At 44.7% G+C, this 27,543-nt stretch overlaps 1 protein-coding gene across 1 annotated transcript in view; it reads left to right on the forward strand.

Moving 5' to 3' along the window:
* LOC138286655 (sterol 26-hydroxylase, mitochondrial-like) overlaps window positions 1-27,543 on the forward strand; it is a 168,271-nt gene that overhangs the window by 35,021 nt on the left and 105,707 nt on the right. Inside the window, exon 2 of the mRNA XM_069227119.1 lies at window positions 26,920-27,110. Within this exon, the coding sequence (XP_069083220.1) occupies window positions 26,920-27,110 (191 nt within the window). The remainder of the gene's footprint in view (window positions 1-26,919; window positions 27,111-27,543) is intronic.

Here is a 27,543-nt window from a genome sequence, read left to right on the forward strand (position 1 = left end):
TTACAGGGGGCAGGTTGGGGTGGCGCGCAGGGAGAGGTGGCAGAGCATTAAAGGAATTTTTATTTAAAAAAATAATATAAAATAAACTTACCTCTGTGCCGCTTCTTGCCTCACCACTCCCCTCTTCAGTCCTGCAGTGCAGTCTCCCAGCCTGCCCTGCGACCAATCCTGAAACTCTTGCAGAACAGCGTCAGGATTGGCTGGGAGCGCCCAGCTAGAGCACTCCCAGGCAGACTGGGAACCTGTGCAGGCTCTCTCCAGCCCAGCAACACAGTGCCCGGCTGGAGCGAGCACAGTGTGGATGTGTGTTTGGCTGGCCCGAGACAGCCGGCCAAACATGCATGCGCAGTGAGGTGAGTGCACAGCGCACTCCCCTCACTGCTTGTCACCCCATGGCCCCACCCTTATTGTCCCTTCCTTGTGAAAGGTTTGCAGCTGCTTCTGCTGGCGGTGGGGGGTGGGAGGGGGCACTCCTCCGCCCAAACAGAGGAGCCACCACTCCATGTTACCCTTTTGCAAGGATAATATTGATAATATTGAAACTTTGCAATGGGACGGCTGTTCTTTCTCATAATTCCGTTCAAACGCACATCCTGCTCGACTCGAACGTCTCTCTACTGGATACGTAGACAGTACCGCTTTAGGATAAATAGATACTCTATGTTTGGAATGATGTTCTTAAACTAAGCACTTCTGTGGAGTAAGAGGTGCTGTGGAGGTGAGTCTTGCTGTGCGCTGAACACCTGTTCTACAATGATTGATGCTGCGGATGGTTGATCTGGGCCTGCAGTGCCCAAGTCCTATTGATAACCTCCATCTGATGATGCACGTAGGACCTTCCCTGGGTACAGTAGGGCTACATAGTTGAATCTGTTCTTGGCAGCCACTGATCTCTGAAAAGTTGCTGTCGGATTTACAGAGTCTATATGGATGGCCTTGTCCCTGCCAGCAGCATTTCAGTTGTTTTATCCTATAATTAGGAAAGTGGCAAGTACCCATTATTTCAGCTTCGCTAGATACATGCCACACTGGTCTCTTGTATTCTTCCTCTTAAAATGCAACAATGTTAGCATTGAGAAATACGCTGCCTCCCCAGCACGTTACATCTTCATAATACACCCAAGGTACATAACAATTGGCAAGTATTGTTGCTTAATACCGATCTCCCCATACAGATACTTCCATGTTATTCTGAACTAAGGCTCTGTCCATCTGAGTCTTAGAACAGTGGTTCCCAACCTTTTGACTTCTGTGGACCCCCACTTTATCATTACTGGAACCCAGGGACCCCCACTGAAACATTATTCGAATCAGGGGATTCCCCCAATGAGTCATTACTGGAAGCTGGGGACCCCGGTTTAAACATTGTTGTTGATTTGAAACACCAAACAATACAAAAAAAATACAGAAACAAACATTCATGAAACACATACACATATGATAACAGAATGTATTTAATTTGCAAACAAACATATATTTAAAACAATTGAATGGGAAGGTTGGACTGCACTGCTCCCACCAACCAGTCTGAGGATTCTAATTTCATTTATAGCCTCCAATTTCAAATTCCTTGACATTTTAAGTATGTTTTAACATTTGCAATTGTACATGTAGCCACTTTATTTATATACAATTTATTAATCTGTTATTATTATTTAATTTTCTAAGCAGTCGCGGACCCCCTGAGAAGGCTTCGGGACCCTAGGATTCCCTGGACCACAGTTTGGGAACCACTGTCTTTGAAGAAGGGATAAAGAACTCCTGGTAGAGAATCCTGCGATTGGATGTGACATATAGAGAGGGAGTCATTGGTTGATGGGAGCTAGATACAGAAGAAAGACAAAGAGTAGGAAGGCGGTACCGGGGTGAGGGGAGAGTAGGTGGGTTCAAGAGCAGGCACAGGTCATGCGGGGAAGAGAAGAAGAGTAGAATTATGAAGCTGAAGAAAGCAAAACAGGGAAATAATGCAAGGAGCTAGAAAGAGAAGAAAATTGGAAGATAGAAAAAGTGTATCGATCATACGACAAAAAAAAGCAGAAAGGATAGGTATACCGAGAGGGAGCGTTAGAAAGAGATATGGTAGGACAAAAATCCAAGAGTATGGGAGAATCGGACAGACAAAGGAGAGAATATGAAAGAACTGAGAGTGGAAAGGGAGGAGAGACACCTTCTGTACTCGCAGTCACACCCCTTACACAGAGCAGAGTTGCCATGCAGAATATAAGATGCGTAAATCTCCTCCATCTCCTTAGGTGTTGTGGTGCTTCATATCCTTTAATGTGCCTCTCCTAAAGTCACCTGAGGCAGTGAGGATGGGAGAAAGGACAAAATGAAGTGCTGTGCAGTGAAGCATACTGTCCTGCTTGTCTTATGTGACTTTTAATAGGACAATACCTCGAGGTCCTCTCCCATTCTTCTTCTGTCCCACTGTGACAGTGCAGGCACAGCATACCCCACCACATTGACACCATGACCTATGCGTACTGTGAAATCGACACCATCCCATTCACTGACTGACTCATCCCTGCACAACCTTGTTGCCAAACACACTTTGGACCTTATTTCGAGCTTGGCAGAGGGGGTTACTACGTCACAAATATTACAGATATCCCATCTGCCATATTACGATCCCATTATAGCCTACGGAGATCGTAATATGCTGGACACAGTGCTTAATTTGTGCTCGTAGTTTCCTGAGCACCGGCTATTATTTTTGAGAGCTGGCGCTTAATTTTCTGCCTCAAGCATTAATTGTGAGCAAAAGACACATTTGGGAAAGACGGAGGAAGAGAAAAACGAAAAAGCGTTACAAAGGGAGAGAGCAGAAAGCTGCAAGAGTGAGCTGAAGGGGCAGGGAGTGGCTATAAATGGAGTAAATAGGCCCAAGATGGCTTCAGGATTACGCTGCCTCAGCATTCCGTGTTCGCACATTTAATTGCCGCAGCCGCATGTTTAAGTGGAGGGCTTTGAGCACCGGCGCGTTTTTATTTACAAATTAAGCACTGGGTGGACAGGATATCCATCACATTTGTGACAAAGTAACCTGTCCACCAAACTCTAAATCAGGCCCTTTATGTTTAGAGAACTCCATTGCTATTTATGCTAAAAAAGGGCGGTTGGGAATACCATAATTAGGAATGTCTTGTATAATTCAATAAAATTGTTGTTAGAAATTAACATTTTCAAAAGGGCTAGACCCATATTTAACATAAATAACTTTAATTAAACTTAATGTATTGAAGCTTAATTTAACTAAGCAATTTAGGTTATTGCCAAGGGTTTGACGTTAGCATTCCTGGTACTTACATCTGTGCAAATGAAACAACATATATATTTAAATTAAATGTTTCAAAGGCTGCAGGTAAAGGGTTTGTGTACGATTACTGAAGGAAATCCTTTTTGCCCGTTTGTCCCTGGATGTTTCACTTTTTGATACCTGGTGTTGGACATTTACTGCGGGTGAGTATCACCAACTGAGCCTCACTCACTGTTGTAAATTCTGTGGAAATGGACTAAGGGCCAGATGTATCAAAGGGTTTTACCCATTCTGTGTCTATGGAAAAAGTACATCTGGCCCTAAGAGTGCAAACCACCAGTGCACACATTTTAAGATAATGCTGCTCGTGCACAGCTAGGGTATGAGACTCTGTGATGGGAACATACAAACATGTAAGCACACACATGTGCATGTGTGTGCTTAGCATGTAAAGAATACCTTCTTCGTCAGCCTGGTATGTGTCTACAGGTACCCTGTCGCAGAAGAGATCCTTCAGGGATTGGTGCTGACCTGGTGTAGGCCTTATACTTTGGGTGGGCATTACTTGAAAGCTTTTTGCTCACTGCATTATACCTTATGGGCAAACTCTTTGCCACTGCACAGTTTTGCCATACCTACTCCTAGAGATACCAATCAGGTATCAATTTTATAGGTCAGGTGTGCATGTTAGACTAAACACTGAGTGCTGATCCACTATCACACATGAGTGTTTACTCCTTATGCCACTTTGACAATTATCCTGTTTCCCTGACTCAGCCATAATCAGATTCCAGCTCTTTGTCCTCTTACTGGGCCAAATTAAGTAGTCTCTTGGCCAAGAAGAAGATGGAAGGCCTCCCTACACAATAGAGCCAGTTCCTGAGAAATGAAGGGGTGAGAAGCAAATCTTAGTATATGCTAATTAACTTTACACACTGCGTCTGGCCTGAACAAGTCGAAGTCCACAGAAACAAAGGTGGAAGGCAAGACCTCTGAAACCAAACACAGGAGGGGCTCCCCTTTGAAGTTTTAGTGGCAAGGGATCGGGCAGCTGTGTCAGTTGGGGTCATAGCTGAGGCTCCTAGGGAAGATCTTTTCATAGACCACTTGAAGTTGCCATCTTTAAATGGTCCATCCCCCGGGACTTACACAATGGCGAACTGTCCTGCTGGACCCCATCTCCGGGAAATAACAGCAGAAAAGTGAGGTCCACTATGCTCTATCAGAGGAAGGCCAAATCCCGTGGGGCATCGCTGAGTGCCTCCCTCACTCCCCTCACTCCCCATGTCCATGTCTGGGGACGAGCAGGAGGCACCAGGCCCATCATTCCCCTGCCTGGCCTGACCACAGGTGAGAGAACAGAGAACAAGTATCCCCCCAGCCCATGACACAGACAGCGCTAGTGGGAAAAGCAGGAGCCAGCTGGGCCACATGGGAGTGAGCTCAGCACATGGCCTCAGAAATAAGCGCATTGTGTACCCCATTTTAGGAACAGGAACACCCGGCCCTAAAAATGTAATAGGGATACATCTCAAACCCCTAAGAGGGCTGAGAAGTCCCATATTTGGCTCATTGTGGTGCTCATGAAAGGGCAGGTGGACCACCATCGTTTTATAGTGTTTTGGGGGCAGCCAGGAGCACAGCAGCCCCCACCTGAGCCCCACAAAAAGGTTGCCCTAAGTCTCCCAGGGGATTATATAGATGCACCTCTGAGTGGCAGTTCTTGCTTCCAATCATTCTTGGAGGCTGCGCTCTTGTGTAAAGGCTCTACAGTGTAAAGATTCTTGTTAGTGGGTCCTAAAGCTGCAGTGTAAAAATAAAAGAAGGACTTATCTCCAAGTTATTGAATCTTAATGTTATATGCAATGTGCTTATGTTAGTAATCGGTTATAATACATATTAATAAATGTCAGGGAAAGATAATATAATGAGAAGATGTTATTATTGTGGTTTGTAATGAGTCTAAGTGCTGTATTTCTACGCCCACACTTATGATGGAAACTCCACCACGCCGGAATAACACACACAAATGGCAGTGATTAGCAATGTTCCTCCCGAGTTTGCTCCCGCTGTGCCAAGGGGACCCACCTTCTTGGAATCAGTGGGCCGCATCTGTAGCGGGGGGCTTTAAATGCAGAGCATCGTCTTCTGCATGATGTGAGGCAGTGATGTTTCTACAGCAGCTCTGGTGGGTGCACTTTATGCCCTCCTCCAAGTTAGACCCATTTCCAAAACCAGCCGTTTGAAATTTACATCTATTTGGTAAGGCACAAATTCAGGAAATTCCTCCAAATTCTTTTAAATTTCCCAGGGAGCTTGTACCCACTTTTGGCCAGGCTTGACTTTTCTTAGTCGTGCATAAAGGCGTCTATGTTCAATTTATTCATCAAACTACACGCCACTGTTTTCTTCACAATTATCCAAGCTTTTGGAAAGCATCATATTTCTTCTTCCTGCTTGATTCTTTACAAGGGATGTCATTAACATAATTATCCACTGATTTTTAACAGAGATTCACAAACTAGATTTCTCCTTTTGAGAAAATCCTCCCAAAAACATGACATGTTTGGGTATATGTCAGATAACTGATTCAGACAAGCCTTTGACTCATTATACCTCCAGCAACCACCAGCAGATGCACAATACAATATTTTGTGGTTTTGGCTCATGTGTGCAATCACACTCAATTACTTGAATGCATTTGCCAGTCTTTTTCGTGGATAATTTTGTTGTCGCTTTTTGGATCTATTTCCAGAATGCTGTCTTACTATATCCTTTCAAAAAGCCGCCTTTAACACTTAGAGGTTTTGATTAATTTCTTAAAAAAAAAAAAAAAAAAAGTGATCATCAGAGGGTCTGATTTATCTCTGCAAGCCTCTGAACCCAGCACGATTTGCACTTTGCAGGTGCAGCTCTGTAAAATCCCAAGCCATTTAATGCATTTCATTTCAGCTCAGGGTCATTAGGATTGAATTACCTTCATTTGTCCCACACCTGTAGTATGCAGGAAATTGTAGACAATCCACTTTCTCGAGTTACTGTTAACGTAATCTGTTGGTTGTGCCCCAGAGACACACCCCTTTCTGCATCCAATCAAAATAACACCCTACTAGACAGGATTCATATTAAGGTTTGAGTTGCTTTTGTTATTAGAAGTTCTTTGCTTTACTTTTTATCTTCTTTTTTGTTCTACCACTGCCTGACACTTGAAGAATATGTAACTAGGGGCCAGATGTACGACCATTTCATTTAGCAAGTCTCTAATTGTGACTCATTGCAAATCGCAGTTAAAGAATCGCAAAATCAAATGTACAAATGGGTCTCAGACACATTTAGCAATTCCCAATGGGGTCCCAAATGACCTACCTCATTAATATTTATGAGGTAGGTCGCAAGTTGCGACTGTATTTGGAATGGCCGCTCTCACTGGGATGGTGGCCTGCTGGGGACAGCAGACCACCATGTTTGTGACTGTTTTTTTAAATAAAGCATTTTTAATGCAGCTTGTTTTCCTTCAAGGAAAATGGGTTGCATTACAAACAAAAAAAATGAAAAGGCAGTGGTCCATGGGTGTGTCACATCACTACGCCTGACATTTTGGTGAACTGAAGTTCATGATGAGCGTGGAAGCTTTCCCTTGAGCTGAGGCCTGCTGCTGAGCTGACCTCAGCCTGCATCTCACTGCTCTCTCTCAACATCCCACCTCTCTGGCTGACTCCACACTCCACCACTGATACATTCTTATCTTTGTACAGGACAGGATGTCACTCTGCCTTCCCCACTGTTGCTTCCATGTAACAGCTGCTGGTGTGCAGAGACTGTTCTGGGGCCCACACAGGGAGAGAAGCGAATAGGATTGTGGTCTGAATAAACAGGCTGCAAAATCACCGTATTTAATCGAAAAAAGTAGTTCTAAAATTATATACCCTCTTTTGCAAGCCAGAAAAGCTTTTCTGACTGCTGAAGGGCATTCTGGAGTTATAACGGGCCGCATTTACAAGGGGTCTTCACATGAACGTCGATTTACCAAAATTCCAGAGGTAGCATGAATGATATCACGTGCCCTTTGAAGGAGTGGCTTGCAGCAAGCAGAAGGGGTGGAGTGGTGTGCAGGGAGGGGGGAAGGGGGGGTTAAAATACCCTTACCTTAACGCCTCGTGCTGCTCCGCTCCTGCTTCTCCTCGCTGCAGGCACAGGCTCCCAGCCTGCCCTGCGGCCCATCCTGACGCTGCTCAAAGCAGCATTAGGATTGGCTGGGATGGAGAGAGCCTACTGCGCATGTGTGTTTGGCTGGCCTGAGACGGTGCTGAGAACTCCCCCTCACTTCTTCTCATCCCCGTGGCTGCCCTTTTAACAAACAGCAATAATAAACACAGTTTATTATCGCTGTTTGGTAAATTTTGCAGCTGTCGCTGCTGGCGGGGGTGGAGACGATGCTCCTCCACCCTAAAGGAGGAGCCGCCCCTGGCCCTTTGACCTTCAGCTTCACTCACCTATACATGCACCTTCACACTTACACACTCTCATGTAAACACACAGCCTACCACAAGCACACACACAACATACATTTGAGGCATTTTTTACTCACCTCAGCTGGCAGCGAAGGTCATATTCTAGCTAATTCTACTCTATTTTATTTTACCACACTAATAGAGAATAATGAGGCATTATTCCTTATTAGTTTAATACAAACATTGAGAGAAAACAAAGAGCGCGGCGCCCCCACTGAAGACCATGAGGATGAGCTGCCCCTCTGTTGCTGGCACTGATTTTGCCACCTCTGAGGCCAGGGGTTCCAAAGGCAGTGCCAGGGGTCGCGAGGGGCAAGCCAGGGGTCATAGCTGCAACCGCTGGCGACCCCTAAATGCGTCCATGGGTCCTCCTTTTTCCAATTCATAATGACATGTTTCATCAGCTCCAGTGTATGTTCTCTGATCATAAATGATACAAACCAAAAGGGTAACAATAATCGAGTATAATACTTTCCTCTTAACCAGCCCACCTATGGATACCTTTCCCCGTTAAAGGCGGCTTTGCATGTGGTGTCTCAAGTTGTCATGGGAACCAAAAGATTGGGTCGCATCCTCCCACTAATGAAAGCTAAATCATTTTATTAATGTACTTCTATTGATTTGTTTAGCAGCAATTACGTCTCAATCAGAAATGTTATACTTAGCAGCGATGTCGGTGAACAGGAGAAATATAGTATATAAATTATGAGAGTCAAATTATGCCAGTGTATGGATCTGATTGGCGGAGACAATATCATCTCTTTTAGCTAAAGCACATAAATGAATTAATTGTACATATTCAAAGAGGCAGTGGATATATTTAAATCAGAGTACATCAGTTTTGTTCATATATCCTGAGAGGAAGTCCGACATCTGTTAATGCCCAGATGCCAGATGAAAGTATTTTTTATATAAGAGGTGAAAAAGCCACTCGTTTATGGAGGGTCAGGACAACTTCTCCTCTGGTGATAGTGAGACTTATTAAAGGGAACCTGCTTATGCCCGCAGTAATGGTGATAGCAAATCATAACCTTAGTAGTTTCTAGTCCCATTCAATACCAGGTTACTTCATATGCAACATCAAGGTTAATTTTCAAACACAACCCCACTTTTGGTAACATTCAGAACATTCTATTCGCGTCAAGATAGTATTTTAACGAAAAATGCAATACTTCGTTGAAGGTAGACCTCACAATGTAGTTTATTGTAGACAGAAAACTTGCTTTTTGATGTACAGCAATTGAAAACAAGATTCTTCATCGTAGATGTACAGCCAATGCATGTTTTGTCCCTTATGAGCGGAAGATTTGGAGCTTTCTCAAGGCTGGAAGATGGAGCACATATATCAAACACTTAAACATAGTAACATTTAATTCTCGCGAGGTGGGTCACCGTCTTGATTCTTCACTGCACGTGTTATCTAGCCATGGCATGAATATGTCAGGGGATGCGTGACCAAGACAGTGGTATCACACATGCGGGGGGAATATAGGAGGAAGAGGAAACAGAGGGGCCTAATGTACAGAGTGATAAGTCAAACTTGAGCTTTTGTGACCGCAAAATAGCTTTTTAAATATACAAAACCTAAATTGTGATTCAGTAACACGTTACCGAATCACAAGCTGAGTTTCAGACAAAGTACAGAATTGGTACTTTGTCTGTACTTTTTCTGCCCTTCTAAATACTGATTCATTAACTATTGTATTAATGCTTTGCGATCGAAATCCCATCACAAAAAACGTTAATATATTACTACTAAATCCAAATTGGTGGTAACAGTTTGCAAACTGGACCTCTTCCTCTTTGTGACTGTTGACAAAAACATTTTTAGGAGCAGGCAGTATTTCATGGGGCCGCTGCCTGCTTTTAAAAATGTTTTTGTAAAATTATTCAGTGTAGGTAAATGGCCTGTATTTAAAAAAAAAAAAAAAGATTGCTTTATTTAAATGCAATAACAGGGATTCTGGTGTGCTGACCCCTGAAGTCCACCCTACCTTTGACTTTAACCAATTGTAGTGGGTCTCAATTTGCAGCCTACCTTATACATATTAATGAGATAGGTCTAATTGCAACCCACTAAGAATCAGTATTTTGTGAACCAACCTAATAGTTTGCTGCACAAAATACCAATGCATTTGGTAAAAGTCGACGTGCAAATTGCCCCCACTTCTACTCTATCCATTTTAGTGGATTCCTAATAAGAAATCGCAAATTGGTAATTGATGCCATTTACTGTTATTAGGAGCCTTCGTACATCAGCTCCATAGCCTCAGATGAGACATAAACATTCTTGTTTCGGTTCCATGCATAAGTTGTGGTGATAGAAGGTGACCGTCAATGATGGACTGCAGGCACAGGCCTTATGTACTTGTACCTACAGAAGGTTGTGCCTGATAATTGTGGTTTGTCTCAGGAGTTATTCTGTGCTGAATCTAGAAAGGAAAAGGATGTGTCTTGGACAAGAACTGTGATCATTTATGAACTTAGATGTGACTCCAACTGTGTGTGGACGTTATTACCTTTAGTAGGTAAGTTCCATAAGTGAACCTCTGTCTGAAATAAGGGGGAAAAAAGGAAAAAGAGATGCGGCAAGCAAGAAGTATATTTCTGTAGTTTCCTAGTATCTAGATCCATACCACTTCCATTAATGGTGAGGTAAGGTCCTGCTGGAGTGTTCCTGCATATGGATTCTGGTTTGTGTTTGCAACTAGTGCTCGTAGACCTGTGTCCAGTAGAGATTACAAGAAGCACAAGGGTGTGGGTGTCGTGGGCAGATTGGGGGCCACCAGTGTTCATTTGGAGGTACCCAGTAGATTTCATGCCGTATAGGTTTCTTTCACACGTGTGATGCACCCGACCAAGACCTCCCACTGGAGAGCAACCTTAGCTTGACTCATCACAAGTTGATCTGGGTTGAGACAGAGCCTGGGCTATATGGGTTTTTCTTGGGAAGATGCAAGTGAAGGTGGGCACATTGGGGGCCACCAGTGTTCATTTGGAGGTACCCAGTAGATTTCATGCAATATAGGTTTTTTTCACGCGTGTGATGCACCCGACCAGGACATCCCACTAGAGTGCAACCTTAGCTTGATTGATCACAAGTTGATCTGGATTGACATAGAGTCTGGGCCATTGGGGATTTTTTTGTGAAGATGGAAGTCTAAACAGAGTACGCGGTTGGACTCAGCTGGACTTACATAACTGATGTAAGCTCCTCATCTTGTGCTTCCCATATAAATAGGTCAGGATGGGCAGGACAAAATGCCAAAAAGCGGGCATGGGACAGGGGAGGCCAGTGCCAATACTGTGGGAGGTCTGGGCCCTGTGATCAAGGGATGGGAGAGTATTCCCTCCTCTAGTCTTCGTGAATTTCAGATTGCAGTAGTCTTTGGGGTGCTCTTGAAGAGAGTGAATGGCCCGAATGTCAACTAGTAGTTCCAGTGTGGAGTGACTAGAAAGTAAATGGCCTGGAGGTTCAAGGCAGCAGAGGGCGCATTTGGTTGTGATTGGTAGAAATTAATTTCCAAGTAGGTGTAGTGCTGTGCCAAGAGGTAGTTAGGCACTAGACATTTCGTGATTTGAATTCTAATGATAGTAGCTCATATATGGCTCTGTTCTTGCCCATGATTCAACTGGCCTAGTAACAGCATATGCTGTAAGTGTTTCTCGTTGTAAACGACTCATAGTAAAGGTAATACACGCGTCTTACTATAGCCGACGTCCCAATGTTAGTGCATTATGACTGTTGTAGTCCAAGCTCAGTGAATGTCAGCAGTACCTTCAGAGAGCTGTTAGCCTCTATTACACCACACTTATCGATCAGTGTGAATATATGTACCAAATGATATCAGTCATTCTTCACAATCACAATGGTTCACAAGCCATGGCAACTTTTTAGCAGCCACATGTACTTCCATTACAACTCTCATGTCTGTTACCTTGGATGCCTCCAATCATGTGTTTCATGTTTCCACTCCAGACATGTTCAGAATGGTCATACTTTTTTCCCCTCAACCTGAGGTAGAGCTCAGGTAGAGAACCACCACCAGTTGGCATGCTTTAGAGCTTCTACATGACAACTCAGTTAAGAACCTAGATTTTCAAGGTTTGAAACCTGTTTAGGGTCGAGCCTAGGGCATGCATATTGCTTGCAACATACTGTTGTAGTTATAAAAGGGTTTGGAGCCCGCCTGTCACTCACCATTTGTTGGTTTGCGTGGCACTCTTCTTTACAGCCCCATAATTAGTCCACTTCAGACCTGACATAATTTCCGGTCCTGTCCTGGAGCAGGGACCAAACGTTGATTGATTTCATTTAATTAGAGTCCGTCTGCTGATCGTGACGTGATTGAGGTACTATTTCTTCCCCCTCCTGATGCTTGCTGTTCCCTCATTAGCAATTTTTTTTTTTACACCATTAGTTTTTAAAAACTATCTGCCATCCTCGCTCCTATGCACCAATTATCAGACACTGCTCTCCAGTGCTTAATTTGTACTTGTTGTTTCCGGTGCTGAGCACCGGCACTTATTTCTGATGGCCAGCGCTTATTTTTTTGCCTAAAGCATTTGCTGTGAGCAAAAGACACATATGGGAAAGACGGAGAAAGAGACAAACGAAAAAGAGTCACAAATTGAGAAAGCAGAAAGCTGCAAGAGTGAGCTGAAGGGGCAGAGAGTGCTTGTAAATGGATTGAAGAGGCCCGAGATGGCTTCAGGATTACGCTGCCTCAGTATTCTGTGTACGCACATTTGATTGCAGCAGCCACGTGTTTAAGAGGAGGGCTTTGGGCACCGGCACCTTTTTATTTACAAATTAAGCACTGCTGCTCTTGTGTTACTCTGTGCATAACGTTTAAATCGTGAAATTCTGGGCCGTATGCACCGAGGCTGTCTGTTTACATTCTGTGCACTAGATGTCATCCCTTTACATTGTGCAGTTAATGTCTGCTGCTGCTTTCCACTTGTGATTTATACCCTTTCTGTTCTATAGAGTTCCTGCCACATTACATCCTGCTCGGGCTCTGCACACATTCAGTTTTGTTAGGCTGTGGACTTTATTCACACATCAGACCCACCACGTGGTCTACTGTCCGAGCGATGTTTTTTATGGGTCTTGGCTGAAATGACTTCCCTGGGGTTTATTATCCGCTTTACAATCAGAAAATGACTTTGCGTTCCCACCTGTAATAAGGGATTTGTGGTCTGGCAGGTTTGTATCCAAGTTGAACCTCTGCCATACTAAGGCTTGAGCATTGAGGCCTGCTTTAATACTGCCAATGTCTGCCCAGTGACCGGGGCCAGAATACGGTACCGAGGGATTACAGCGCGCACGCGCTGCAGTTACTGAAGTGTACACAGCAACCCAGTGAGTGAAGTGTATGCGCAGCGCCATCTAGTGACAGAACATTCACTGTCCCGCGATTAAAGAGCTGCCTAGTGATGGAAAGGTACGATCAGTGCCCGGTGATAGCTCAGCAATAGATGAATATGGGAATTGTCCTTGATTTTAGTAGATGCCTACTGCTTTAGGAGTAAAGAGTAGATGCACTGTACAGTAACCAAAGTGTACCCCAAGCCCCGGTGCCAAAGGTGCACAGGAGCCGACATCATGACTGTGGCGCACGTGCACCTCTCCCTGAATATAGTAGTCGCTCCCTGCCCAGTGCTAACTTAACAGTTAATTAAAACCATTCAGATATTACATCCTTAAATATAGATCGCCATATATTAGATAATCAGTTTCATTCTGCAGTGTACAATCAGTCCATGAATTTCAAAACCACAGTAATATATTTTACAAATCTGCTGATGACATCAGAGCACCTCAACATAACAAGCGTTGGCAAAGCCAATATGTCTCGCCTATGTGAGAGCTATTCGCTTTGCCAAGGTCCTTTAGCCATGCTGTAGAGGAGCGTGGTTGCTGTGAAGCATGGCTGAATGACATTAAAGAAACAATATGAGCCCTTTTTAACCTTCTTTTGAGTGATAGCACTGTTTTTTATAGCTTTCGTAGCGGTATAAAAAAAATTATTTTATAGCCACGCTGCTCTTCAACATGTTTAAAAGATATTGGCAAAGCCAATATCTCTCATATAGGCCAGACCTACTGGTTTTGTCAATAGCTGTTATAAAGTTATATACCTTTTAGGGTCACGTCTGCAATGGCATGCTCTAGTGCATGTGTATCGCTTGCGAGATGCTGTTGTAGTTACAAAAGGGCTTGGAACCCGCCTGTCGTTCACTATTTGTTGGCTTGCATGGCACTCTTCCTTACAAGTCTTTTAATTCGTCCACTTCAGGCCTGACATCGTTTCCTGTCCTGTCCTGGAGCAGGAACCAAGCGCTGATTGATTTAACTTAATTAGTGCCCGTCCGCTGCACACCACACAATTCCATCACACACAAAGTCACAACTAACAATTCCAACTGAACCCACACAATTCCACTCCACACCACACATATCCACCACACTCCGAAACAAAACACATAGGTGAAAGACATTGTCATTCACAATGCCAATAGCTCTAACTGTCGTAAATGCGAGACCCATCACATTGCAAATGCTTGTTTCAATGTTCTCAACATCATGTAGGTATGTTGATGCAATATTGATTATGTCTGTTATCTCTACCCACATGAATGTTTTGCTTCTTTTTGTGGCATCTTTAGCAGGAGATGTCACGTTAGATGGTCATGGTGTTTTACCACCACCTTGAACAGGAGCCACAAACCTGTACTTCCTTTCCCTACCTGGGTCCATGATGGAATAGTCTGGCAGGTTACAGCTGTTGATAACTGAGTGATTAATAATCAGATTTATTTCACATGTGTCATTTACCAAACCCCATGGAATTAGTGTTTATGTGCAGATTTGATGGTTTTCTCCACGAAGCTCATTATCAACGCCTTAGAGTTTTGAAGGCACATTCACCTAGAGGAGCTGTCAGATGCCCCAGTGCTCTTTTGTAATTACAAGTAGGGTACTAGGCTAGCTCGTAGAAGTTCCAAGACTTTTTCACTCTCTAACACATTAGGGTCGTGTTCCAATTTCTTACTAGCAAAGAGACTTCAGAGGGGATTTCAGAACTGCCTGATCATGCTTGGCCTGCATCATTTTGGAGACCAAATGAGGCCCTGAGCAGGTGGCAGCTGCCCTGGTGCCCTTTTCACCCTTGCAGATAGGTGACAGGGGCGCCTGTCATCTAGTTAAGGCCTACCTCATCCTCAAAAACAGAAAGAGTAGAGGAAGTCTCCAACAAGCTTAGAGCTGCAGCTGCACTGCACAATGCGCACAGAAGCAAACATGGCGCCCCAGGAGATGCTGGCTTTCCTGATCCTCCTTTCTTCACTCACTTTGTTGGTCCTAGAGGGCAGGGGGGCAAGGGCACTTGTTCTTGTCCTCATTCAGGCTCCAAACAACGAGTGGATAGCAAACAGCGACAGGCAGGTGTCAGCTTCCTGGACCTGCTTGACTTGCACCATTTTGCTGCTTAAGAAGACCAGGCACAGGTAGTGGGGAGCAAAAAGAAATCCAGGATAGCTCTACACCTGCCTCTAAGTTTAAATCTCCTCATGGATGAAATTCACCTTTTCCATGTGTAGATTTACACCTAGATGTAGACTTAGAAGTCTCCATCCCCTGAGACTCCTGTGACTGAAAAGTTAATATTAGTACCTTTGAGCCTGTTTGTAGAGCTCTCTGCCATCAAAGTCACTATAGAGGCAGCGGGGAATTGTAGGAAAATTAACTTTAAATTAAAAAAGAATATTTATTTTTCAATTGAAACTATTAAAACACATTTTCCTAATTCCTATGCAGTATGACTACACCAGTAACAAAGGACAACACTCCTGCGCATAAACTTAACATGTTATTAAATTTACCTGAAGTAAATATTTTTATTTTTATTTATATTCTTTTTTAAATGAAATGAAATTAAATTACATTCAATTTAATGCTATCTTTTCATTTTCAGTCCCTTACCCTATCATTTGTGATGAGCGTGTCAATATCTTGGATGCAAGTTTTGTATTTTTTAAGTGTGATTATAATTTTTTTAAATTGGTTATTAATTATAATATATGTTTTTAAAATGTATTTATGTTAAAAAACAACATTAACATGTTTAATTTAATAGACATTTAATAATTAAAGGTGTTAAATAAATGTTAATTTAAAATGTCATTTAATGTAATATTATATGTTTCTCTATGTGTTAGTGTTGTTGTCTGTCTCCATTGAGTTCTGTGGGAGCGTGTTGCAGTGTTAGTGGTTGGTCATGTGTGGTGCTTGATCGCTCGAAGGCTGGACTTGAGCACATTTGAGCCTGTTTTGTCTGTAGTACTATAGTAGTAGATCTAAGTATGTCTTTTAAAATTTCAATTGTCTTACTCTTTTGTGGTTGTGTGTTTTATATTAGCATTAACCTGCTACAACCCTGTCTCAATTTTCCTTAACTAACTGGGGAAGGAAGGGAGTCCTTCTCAAGTAATAAGGCCCAAATCTTCAAGAACCCATTTGTAGCACTTTACTCCGTCAGGGTAGCGAGGCAGAGAAGTCCAACTCTTACATAAGGGAAGCAGGTTGTGGGCTCGTACCACAGTCCTCAGGTATGCAACAAACAACACTCAATAAATTGCTGTCCAATTACTCCTGCTTATACAAAAGGTAGAGTACCTTGCATTAATTTGGCAATAAGTACAAGATGGCAGGTGTAAATACCAATAGTGACAACCTTTTACAGTTTGCAAGTCCTGAAACCTAAAACCACTATACCCCCAACATATGATGGGGACTAGTTATTAAATGTCAGGGATTACTGGTTTTGTCAGGGACCGGATGTTGGTGTCGTCGTGCTCTCTCTGGTCCTCCCCGAGAGATGACATTTCTGGAGCTTGGTGATGCGCACTCCTTTAGTGACAAGGCCACTGGGGTCGTCTGGGACACCAGAGCGTATTGCTTTTCTGTTGTCCTGATCAGTCTCTGGGACACTGGAGGCCCCTGTGGACAATTCAGTGCTTGATTGCAGCAGAGCTTATGTTCTCTGTTATTTCATTCATGTCAGGACCTGGAGTACTGGGTGACCCTGAAGATAAATAAAACCTATGAGGGTGGGGCCCCACACACAACCCCCACAGGTAATCTCCTGGGTCTCTGGTACTCCCTTTGGAGTTTTGAAATTTGAAAAATGGGGATGCCACATGCCCTGTTTCAGGTTTGTCCCCTGGGCCTGACTGCCAGGCACCACTTACAGTGGTTGCAGTTTCCTCTGCCTGGTGGCCGCAGGAGAAGCCTCAGAATAAAGGTCCTCTTTTTGCTCCTAATGGTGGGCTGTAGCCACCAGGGATGTCTTCTTTTGGCCTCTTAGCTTTTTAGGTATTTGGGGATCTTTAAGAGCTGTTTTTCTTCACTGCTCTCACTCAACTGATGGAGAGCTTTGGGCCTTCCCCCATCTTCATACCAAGAACCAGTTCCCTATCTGGCTCCTTGTTCTGTCCAGCAGCCGGACACAGCCCTCAAAAAGAGTACCTCCCTGCCTGAACTCCTGAAGTCCCACAGGCTTCTTTGCCACGTGCAGGGCATCTGTGTGTCAGAAGGAACCATGGGGTCCCCTCTTGATTAAGGTCATCCAACTACAGGGCTAGTCCACTGAAGTTCTAGGAGAACTCTCTTCTCTAGGGCCCCCACCAGGTCAACCACGCCACTGTGCCCCAGAGTGTGGGGAGGCCAGTGCCAGTGGCACAGGAAAGGCAGGTTAACAGAGTACACATCAGCACAAGTCTATCCATAAGGGTTCAGCCATCAAGGATCCCTCCTTCAATGATCCAGTCTTCCTTGGTGTCCTGCAATCTGCGAGGAGACATGAAGGACTGGTGCTACACCCACTTGTACGCAGGTCTATGAAGTGAACTTCAAGGGTCAATTGGCTGACTGCCTGTGTAGCTACAAATGTCATCAAAAGCTGTAAGATCCATTCTCCTAGACTGGCCAGTTGACCGGTGGCAGGAAGATCCTGACTGGACTGTGCTGGTGGCTTCTTTTAGAGTCTAGACCAGTGGTTCCCAACCTGTGGTCCTGGGACCCCTGGGGGTCCGCGAAGCCTTCTCAGGGGGTCTGCGACTGCTTAGAAAGTTAAAAAATATTAACAAATATTGACAAATTAGGTCCCCAGCTTCCAGTAATGACTCAGGCGGGGGTCCCCGGATTCCAATGATGATTCAGTGGGGGTCCCTGGGTTCCATTAATGTTAAAATGAGGGTCCACATAAGTCAAAAGGTTGGGAACCACTGGTCTAGACTCTAAGTGCTGTCGCTGAGGTCCTGGGACCCGTAGATGGGACCAAGATGTATGACCTTCAGAGGACTGGGACTAACAACTAAAAGACTATCTGCCCAAAGGATGTCCTCGGTGAGCCAAAAAATGAGGTTGGTCCTATTCAGACCTTTTTGCTGCACGAAAGAGGACTTCAGTGTAGCCTAGAAGGTAAAGTTTTGGTGCACCTAGCCTGGCTGCGCCTTCAATGCTTGTCCCGCTGGAGGTTTTCAAGGTCCAAAAAAGAGACTACATTTCATCAAAGATACTTTGACCATGTGAAGGTGTGAGAAGTATCCAACTGGTGAGAGGACTTCGGCGAACACAAAACTTGAATTTTCCTAGTCAAAGCTTTTCTTGCCTATACCCACGGCTTCCCCAGAACCTCGTCCAACGGCTGTCTGACTTGACATGGATTTTGCTGGATACAGCAGTTAGCCTTGCCTCTGTGGAGGATTTCTATTTTCATAAAAAAGACTGAGGTCCTGATTTGGAGTTTGTCGGAGGGGCTTACTCTGTCACAAATGTATTACGATGCCATTATATCCTATGGACAGGATATCTGTCACGTTTGTGATGGACCAACCTGTCCGCTGAACTGTAAATCAGGCCCTAAGTCAAAAGGGGGACAACCACGTAGATGCAGTATGCATGGCTTGCCTTGAGTGATTTATGGCCAGCCTTAACTTGCGCCTAGGTCTTGCCTTCTGCTGCCATAGATGCTTTGATGTTTCTTGGTGCTTAACCTGGAATCTTTCAAAATAATGATCTCCTGTTTCCCTTGTTAGATTTTAATCATTTTGGTGTCATTTTTCTCATTACAGTTTCCTGGATTTGTAGAAAATGGTTTTCAATTTTTTTTATTATGTTGTGTTTTTACTTTTTAACTGGTCATGCTAAATACTCTTCACATTTTCGTATGGCTTCTCTGTGCGATAGCTACCAGGGCATTGAACCCAAGCTTATTTACTGAGATTCATGTGTGACCTGACACTTTTGTCTCCTTATTACTTGTGAAGGACCTACATCCTCTACAACTAATAACCCACTTTAATACAACACCCATTTAGTAGTAATTATTCACTATTTTCCAACCACCCCCTCTTGTGTTGCCCTCATTTGCTACTAAATTCTATATTAATGTATGTGGAGATCTCTGCCACCATGTTATACAAAAAAATAGGAGAAGCTGAACTGGAGATCTCCGGCTGGAGAACTGGAACTTGAATTTTGAAGTATGTGAAGTAGTTCTCCTTTTCCTACTCCAAAAATATTTGTGAACAGTGCACTATATTTGAATTTATAACATTCACAGATAAAAACTTTTATGTTGATCAAACTTCATCTGAAGACATGGTCAGGGAAAAAGGGCAAGGGAGGGTGAGACAGCTAGCAGCAGCTCCATGGACCTGCTTGTAATAACCTACAAAACTCCAGGGAAAGTTGTCATCTGTCACAGTGCTCTTTGGACTGCACTAATACATAGACCAAGGAGCACTAGGACTGGTGAACCCTGCTTTGATTCCTTTTCCTAGTAATGACCAGCCCATCTCTCAGCTGGTGCTTGGGGTGCCGGGACAACTCCAGCTTTGCTAGTACCTTGTCGACAGGAGTAGAGAGGGTGGAAGGCAAGTTGTCAGCTGCTCAACCATTACAAGAGCTGATCACCTATAAAATGCGTACTAATTGTCTCAAACATAATTAAAGTTAAAAGAGCATAAAGGCTGACAGATGGGTCAATATCGGATTCACTACGGGACCTAAAATACTTCAGCAGTTGAGATAGTACATGTCCTAATCTCCAGTTCCCTCTCTAATAACATAACCATAACTCCCTACCCATGACACTCAAAAGAATGTAAAATATGATTTCAATCAATCAGCAATCAATCAGCCGGATATGTAGAGCGTGGCTAATCACCCTGGGTGTATCCAGGCACTGAGGATGAGCCGTTTAATTAAACAGCCAGGTCTTGAGTGCTCTCCTGAAGTCGGTGAGGGTGGAGGAAGTGCAGAGGTGGAGGGGCAGGTCATTCCAGAATTTGGCAGTAAGGTAGGAGAAGGAAAGGATCCAGTGGATGCGTGGGATGTGTGCAAGGGCGAGGTGAGCTGAGCGGAGTTGTCTGGTGGGCTGGTGGAAGGTCACGCAGTGAGATGTCAGTCGGTCCAGTGTTGTGGAGGCCCTTTTGAGCGTGGGTGAATAGTTTGAAGTGGCATATCTTCTTGATTGGGAGCCAGTGGAGGACTCTTAGGTGTGGGGTGATGCTTGACCATCTTGGGAGATCAAGGATGAATCTGGATGCTGCATTTTGGATGGTCTAAAGTCATTTTAGGAGCTGGGTAATGATTCCGATGTAGAGTGCGTTTCCGTAGTCCAGTCGGCTGGTGATGAGGGCCTGTGTTAGTGTTCTCTTGGTGCTGGACAGGATCCACCTGAAGATCTTGCGGAGCATTCAGAGGATGTGGAAGCTTGTGGAGATTACTGTGTTAACCTGGTGCTTCAAGGAGACCTCCCTGTCCAGGATGATGCCCAGGTTACTGGCGTGGGTGGTGGGGGATGGTGCAGGTCAGAGAGCGGAGGGGCCACCAGGAGTCGTCCCATGGGAATGGGCTTCTTCCAAAGATAAGCACTTCGGTCTTGTCCGTGTTCAGTTTCAGGCAGTTGGTCTTCATCCATTTGGGGACGTTGGTCATAACATTCCAGAAGTTGGCTCTGGTGGTGGAGGTGTCTTCGGTGAGGGAGAGGGTGAGTTGGGTGTCATCTGCGTATAAGATGATGTTGAGTTCGTGGCTGCGGATGATGTTGGCCAGCGGAGTCATGTAGATGTTGAAGAAAGTGGGGCTGATCGAGGATCCCTGGGGGACGCTGCAGATGGTGTCCTTGGGTTCGGAGGTGTAGGGTGGTAGGTGCATTCTCTGCGTGCGTCATGAGAGAAACAAGATGCTCAGCTTAATCAGCTTGAGTGCGTTGCCGCTGAGGCCGATGTGGTGAAGTCTGTTGCCCGAGATTTGGTGGGACATGATGTCGAAGGCCGCATAGAGGTCGAGGAGGATAAGGGCAGCGGATTCTCTGTGGTTGAGGATGGTTCTGATGTCATCCATTGCAGCTATGAGGGCCGTTTTGGTGATGTGATTGGATCCGAACCCGGATTGGGAGGTGTCTAGAAGGTTGGATCTCTCCAGGTACTCTGTGAGCAGATGGTTGATGACTTTCTCAAGGACCTTTGCAGGGAATGGGTGAAGTTAGATGGGGCGGTAGTTCTTGAGGTCGTTGGGGTTTGTGGTGGGTTTCTTTAGGAGGTTTCTTATTTCTGTGTGTTTCCATGTTTTAGGGAAAGTGGCGGAGTTGATGGCTACATTGAGGATGTGAGTGAGCGGAGGGCAGATTTCCTTCTGTCTTAGGTTGAAGGTGTGGTGTGGGCAGGGGTCTGTCGGAGCGCCTGAGTGTATGGAAGTCATGATGGTCATGGTAGTCTAAGGGTTGAGGGCGGTCTAGTCAGTGAGGTGGTTGTGCGAGGTGTCGGCAGGGATCGGGGGTGGAATGAGCTCTGTTGGTTGAGGGTCAAACATGCCTTAGATGTCTGGTATCTAGTTGTGGAAGTGGTTCGATAGGGTAACATAGAGGTCTTGGGTGGGTGTGATTGCGTTTTTGATGGCTGCTGGGATGCAGAGTTCTCTGATGATGTTGAACAGTTCCTTTAAGTAATTGCTGCTTTTTTCAATGCGAGTGGCCAGGGTGAATTTTGTGGCTTGTTTGAGGGAGCTGTAATATTATCTGAGGGCGGACTTTAGCCTGATGTGGTCAGTGGGGTCTCTGCTGGAGCGCCATCGTCTCTCCATTCATTTGAATTCTCTTTTTGAGTTCAGGGATGAACCAGGTAGTGTGTTTGTTGGACCTCTTGGTGTTGGGTGGTTTGATGGGGGCGATGCTGTCTGTGCTGGTGGTCATCCAGTCTGAGAAATTCTGGGCAGCCTGGTTCACGTCATCCGTGGTGTGGAGGGTTGTGGAGCTGAGGGTAGTCATCTATTGGGATTGAGTGACTTTGTTCCAGCTGCACTGTGCAAGGGTGGGTGGTGTGCTGGTGGGCTGGGGAGTGTCTGCAATGGTGAAATGTATGATGCTGTGGGCTGTCCTAGCGACTTCAGAGGTGTGGCTGAATCCAACTCTGTCGCAATATAGGGTCGAGAATGTGTTCGGTGCTGTGTGTGGGGCTGGTAACAATTTGTGTCATGTCCTTCAGGAAGTTGGTGGAGTTAATGTTGGTGGGGTCGTCGAGGTGGAAATTGAGGTTTCCTAGGAAGAAATACTGATTCAACTCAATGGCAAGGGAGGTGATGATCTCGGTGACGGCGTTGCAGAAAACGAGGCGGGACTGGGGGTCTGTAGACGAGGGTACTCCTGATGGTAGTGTTGGCGTTCATGTACATTTGGAAGTTGAGATGTTTCATGATGGGAGTCGAGTCATCCTCTGTGGTGGTGAATCTGAAGGAGTCTTTGTGGGTGACTGTTATCCCTCCTCTGAGTTTGAGTGGGCAGTCTTTGTCATTAATTTTGCAGCCATTGAGAGTTGTGGTCGCTTGCTTGAGCAGTGGCTTGCTTGAGCCAGGTTTTGGTGATGAAGACTGGGTCTTGGTTGGTGATGGCATCCCATATTTCCATGGCATGTATGCAGAGGAACCTGACATTGATTAGCATGCAGTTGAGCTGGTTCTGGGGATCCGTGGTGGGACGGGTTGTCGGTGTGGGTGTGGCGGTGTGTCAGGTGAAACTGCAGAGTTAGCAAGTGAATGGACATTCCATGTTCATTGGTGTTTGGGAGCAGCACTCTGCACTGGGCCCTCCAAGGTTAAGGGATTTGAATGTGGTGCTTGAGTAGCTGAGTCCCTGAGGAGGTCCAGGGGTTCTGGTGCTGGACGCGGTCCAGGCACGGACAGGTGCAGACGGGCTTGCCTTCGACATGCCTTCACCACCCCATCTTCGCAGCCGCGTAGCGCGCTCCATTAAATGGGGAAAGAAGGCGGAATGGGCAAGAAGGTGGGCGGGGCCTGGTGGGAGGGTGGAAAGGCTGAGTATGTCCAGGCAACACTGTTGGCTCTGATGGGGTTGCTAGGCAACCAAGATGGTGTGGGATTGCCTGGCAATCACAAAGCTGCAGGAGGCAGTGGCATGCAAGTTGCTTCTGCTCGGCCCAGAGAACAAGGAGTGCTCAGACACTAAGGGGGTCATTATGAACACGGCGGTAAACACTGCCCACTGTGTTCATGCTGGTGGTCTTTCCCTGGCGGGGGAGCCCGCCAGGGAAAGGCTGGGGGAAACAGGGTACATTATCCGGAGGGCAGTGCTGCCCTGTCGGATGATGTAATCCACCATCGTCAGGCTACCTGTCGGCGGGGGCCTTCCCTGTGTTTAATATATGGCGGTTCAGACCGCCATGCCAGTGGCGGTCTTTTCCGCCGCCGCAGGCATGGCGGTCTGAACCGCCAGGTTCATAATGAGCCCCTAAATATTAAAGTAAAATATCAAGAATTGCATCTGTAATGATTAAACCCAAACAGATTGAAAATGTTGATAACCAAAAACCCCTAGCTTGATGCATTTGTCATTTTACAAGTTTATTGTAGGATAGTTAGCTTAGAAAGGTTAGAAATAGAAATATTTCATAGGTCCTTGTGAAATATGGGTTCTTTCCTCATAAAACCTCCCAAATCGCTCTGCTGAGCTTTGCTATTGTCTACATTGTCCAACAAGAAAAGGCACATTATGTTGCACTATGCAGCACATCCTCCATCATTATTATTTTATTCATTGATGATGTAAACAATATTTTAACTGTAATTTGCAAATTATGCAGCAAAATATGTGAAGAACACAAAAAAGTGATGAAATTAATCTCAACCATTGGTAATTACTCAGACCACATCCCAGTCCATTGTTATTTTGCACTCCATGCCAACTCAGGGGCATATTAGTTAGCCCCTTGCCCCTCCGTTGTGTCACATTTTGTGATGCAACGGTGGCGCAAACCATGAACTCATATCTATGAGCCCACGTAAAGTTACATGGCTTTAAATGGCCTCATAGATATGTAGTAAGGCAAGGAGTACAAATTGCTGCGCTGCCTTACTCTGCACGAGGGAGGCATTTCATGGGCATTGCAGTGGGTGTTCTCACACAACACCCATGGATTTCGATGCATCCCCAGATTTACAAGAGCTTGTAAACCTGGGAATGCGCCATAACCTTACGCCTCCCCAGGGGAGGTGCAACAAGGAAAAATATATTTATTTTTCCTCGTTTTTAGCTGAATGCAGCACACATAGAAAGAGGAAAAGCCTCCCAGGATTGTTTTTGTGCAAGAAGGTGTCCTTTCCTGCACAAAAACAATCCTGCCTACATCACAGACACCCTTGCACCATGGGCGGTACTTGCATTGGTGTTAGGCTGCAAAATGGCAGCAGCACAGTGGCAAAGGATAACATTGTGCAGTATTGCTTAAATATGGTGCATTTATGCCCTTTGATGCAGGGCCTTAGTTTGCACCCAGCCTTATGCAACTCTTGACCCTGCTCCAATAGCAACAGTTCAGCCTTAACTGCAGGGTCAAGACCTCCCTGAACCAGAACAAAAACAACCCAAGACTGGTTTTACCCTAAAATGGGCTGGCTGGTCATGTGGAGCTTGGTTCCAGCAGCACAGTGAGTACAGGACCCACGTTTGGGCATGCCCATCGCACTTAGGACATCACACTAAAGTATATGAAAAAGTGATGGAAGGAGTGCTTGCATCAATTGTAAGCACTGGCACTTACTCAGGGCGGCATCCTAGTCCATTGTTATTTTGCACACCAAACTGTATAGGTACAGATAATTTGTCCACTCTCGGAAAATATCTTTTTTAGAGTATTTGAATTTTTGAAGGACGTGGCTCGGGTCTATAACTCGAGTTCAGGGCCTTTAACAACCAGTATTGCACTCTGCAGCAGGCTATAAGGCTATATTGTTGTGCTGAAATTACTAGTTTCTGTATAAATAGTGCCGTATCAATATGCATGCTATTTTGTAATACCCTCTTGCTTCAAAGTAAAGGCAGTCCAGTGTGATGAGGTTTGGACAGATATGACCAAACTTTCATATAACAGTTGCCAGTCTGGTTGCTGCTTGTAATGCAGTTTTGAGGGGAGGGGGGCTAGGTGAAGTTTCAGAGTTACTAGTAGAACTGATTTTCTGCAGTTCAGCCTTTACAGTGTAAAAATCAATTGTTTAAAATTATTTTCTAGGAGGAGGGCTTTGATACCACTCAGGAGCTGGAGCTGAGTGTGTCCCTTTTTTCTTGAGAGTTGATGTGTATTTGTAGGTTTAACTTTTTATCAAGGAAGACGTCTAGTGGTTTGGCTCCTTCCAAAATATGTAGCTGGCACTTTAGCACCAAGTATTTATTAAGCGGGGTTTGGACTTAGATTGTGCACTTAAATGAAGAAGTTAGATGGCACTCTGTTTTATGTAGGTTGGGCTGTAAGGGGTGTGTTCTCATCCAGGGTTAGATGTCAGATAGGTCTTTAGGGGGCGTTCTTACTCTATTTGTGGGAAGAGATTTTGTAATAGAACTGGGATACATGGCTTGATCCAATTTACTGTAACTCCTAAAATCATTCCAAATGTTTCCATTTCCTCCAGGATGTGGGTAACAACCTCAACTGGTCTGGCCATGTACACCACCAGATCATTCCTACATATCTGTCTCCTTGCATCTATATTCATAGCTTATCTCTGCGAGCAAGCTAGTTGCTTTATAGCAATAGCAAATAAGAGAAGTGATAATGGGCACTCCTATCCCTTATCTGACTGTGTTTCAGAAGTATTGTATATCAATCTACACATGTGAATTCTCTCTGTGGGTCTAGCCTATAGCTCTATGATCCATTGTACCATCACTGCACCAAAGTTCATACCTTCTTTGTCCTAAAGTTGAAGTCCTCCACTTCGAGCCGAAGGCCTTCTCTGCACTTAGCAGTGCACAGACCACTCCTCCTCTCTCTATCCTCTTTCTGCACCGCATCATTCGTAGACATCAGTTTAAAAAAGAGCTGTGACTTACCTGCCTATTGGTGTCCAATGTCAAGGTTTTTGTGTAGGTCAAATATTGGGTTATGCAGTGATGGAACAGTTGCCACTTCACCAAGTTTGCATTTCATCAGGTTGTTTTGATCACATTCCATTGTTTCAACTTGTTCTTCTCCAGTTAGCTAAGTATCTCCTAGAGCACCTAATTCTCGTAGGTTAGGTAACTGCTCATCATAGCATTCAATCCCATTTTTTTCATCGCCTTTGTACACTCCTCATCACAACAAGATTGAAAGAGTGGCTTTAGTCCATATACTTAGGCTGCACTCATACTCTGCACTCAAGGGAGCACCTTTGACCCTCATAGCTGCCACGGAACCAACTGGCACTTATAACTACTGTCCGTGGAAATGTCCTCTCACATCCCACCCTGTAGTTTGGCTTCATATGGAGTTTTAGGGTATATGGACCTCATACTTGGACAGTAGTTCTTACTCTCTGAATCTGTCCACTTTTATGTCTTATTGTTTTTGAAAGATAGTGGCATATTTGTGGGAACCTTTCAGATTTTTTAGAGTTTTTACACCAGGAAGGTCTACTTAGGCGTCCATTGTTCAGAGAGCATAAGCTGAGTACCATTAAATTGGGTAATACTAACACCTGTTATTGGCACACTCAGAAATGACAAAACATACTAGGCGCTATGTGAATAGTTATTATTGTTAGCCATATGGCCTCTGCCACTGACTGTCTACTCTCCGCCTTGTGTCTTGCAGTTGGTGTATAAGAAGATGTACGGGACCATGTGGAAGTCCACATTCGGACAGTACAAGAACCTGAACATCGCTTCACCAGAGATTGCGGAGTGGGTGCTGCGGCAGGAAGGAAAATACCCCATGAGGAATGACATGGCCCTCTGGAAAGAACACAGAGACTTGAGAGAGTTTGCCTATGGGCCCCTGACTGAGTAAGAGTTGGGATATTCATGTCAGCTAATGCTAGTAATCACCCTGCTGGTCCTAAAAGGATAAGGGAATGCCAGGTTTTAACCCTACAGATGCATTCACTGTAGCCTCAGATAAGAACTTTCTGCCCTATCCAGTCTGGCCATTCCTACCTACTGCCTAAACACTGACCTTGCATGGTCTTCAAATAACCAACAAGCAGTACTCTAATATTTAAATAATTACAAATCACATGAACCCAAACTATAAACAACACAATAGAATAGAGAAAGAGGAAACACTGGTGAGGGAGGCACAGAAAATATATCAGCAAAACAACTAATTTAATTCAAGCATGTTTACACACACAAATAATTTTAAAAAGCTACACAAAAAAATGAGAAAATATTTTCATTAATCGCATAAAAGAAAATATTTGTGAGTCGCAACAGCACT

Source organism: Pleurodeles waltl, chromosome 3_2 (genome assembly GCF_031143425.1).
Source record: "Pleurodeles waltl isolate 20211129_DDA chromosome 3_2, aPleWal1.hap1.20221129, whole genome shotgun sequence".
Lineage (NCBI taxonomy): Eukaryota > Metazoa > Chordata > Amphibia > Caudata > Salamandridae > Pleurodeles > Pleurodeles waltl.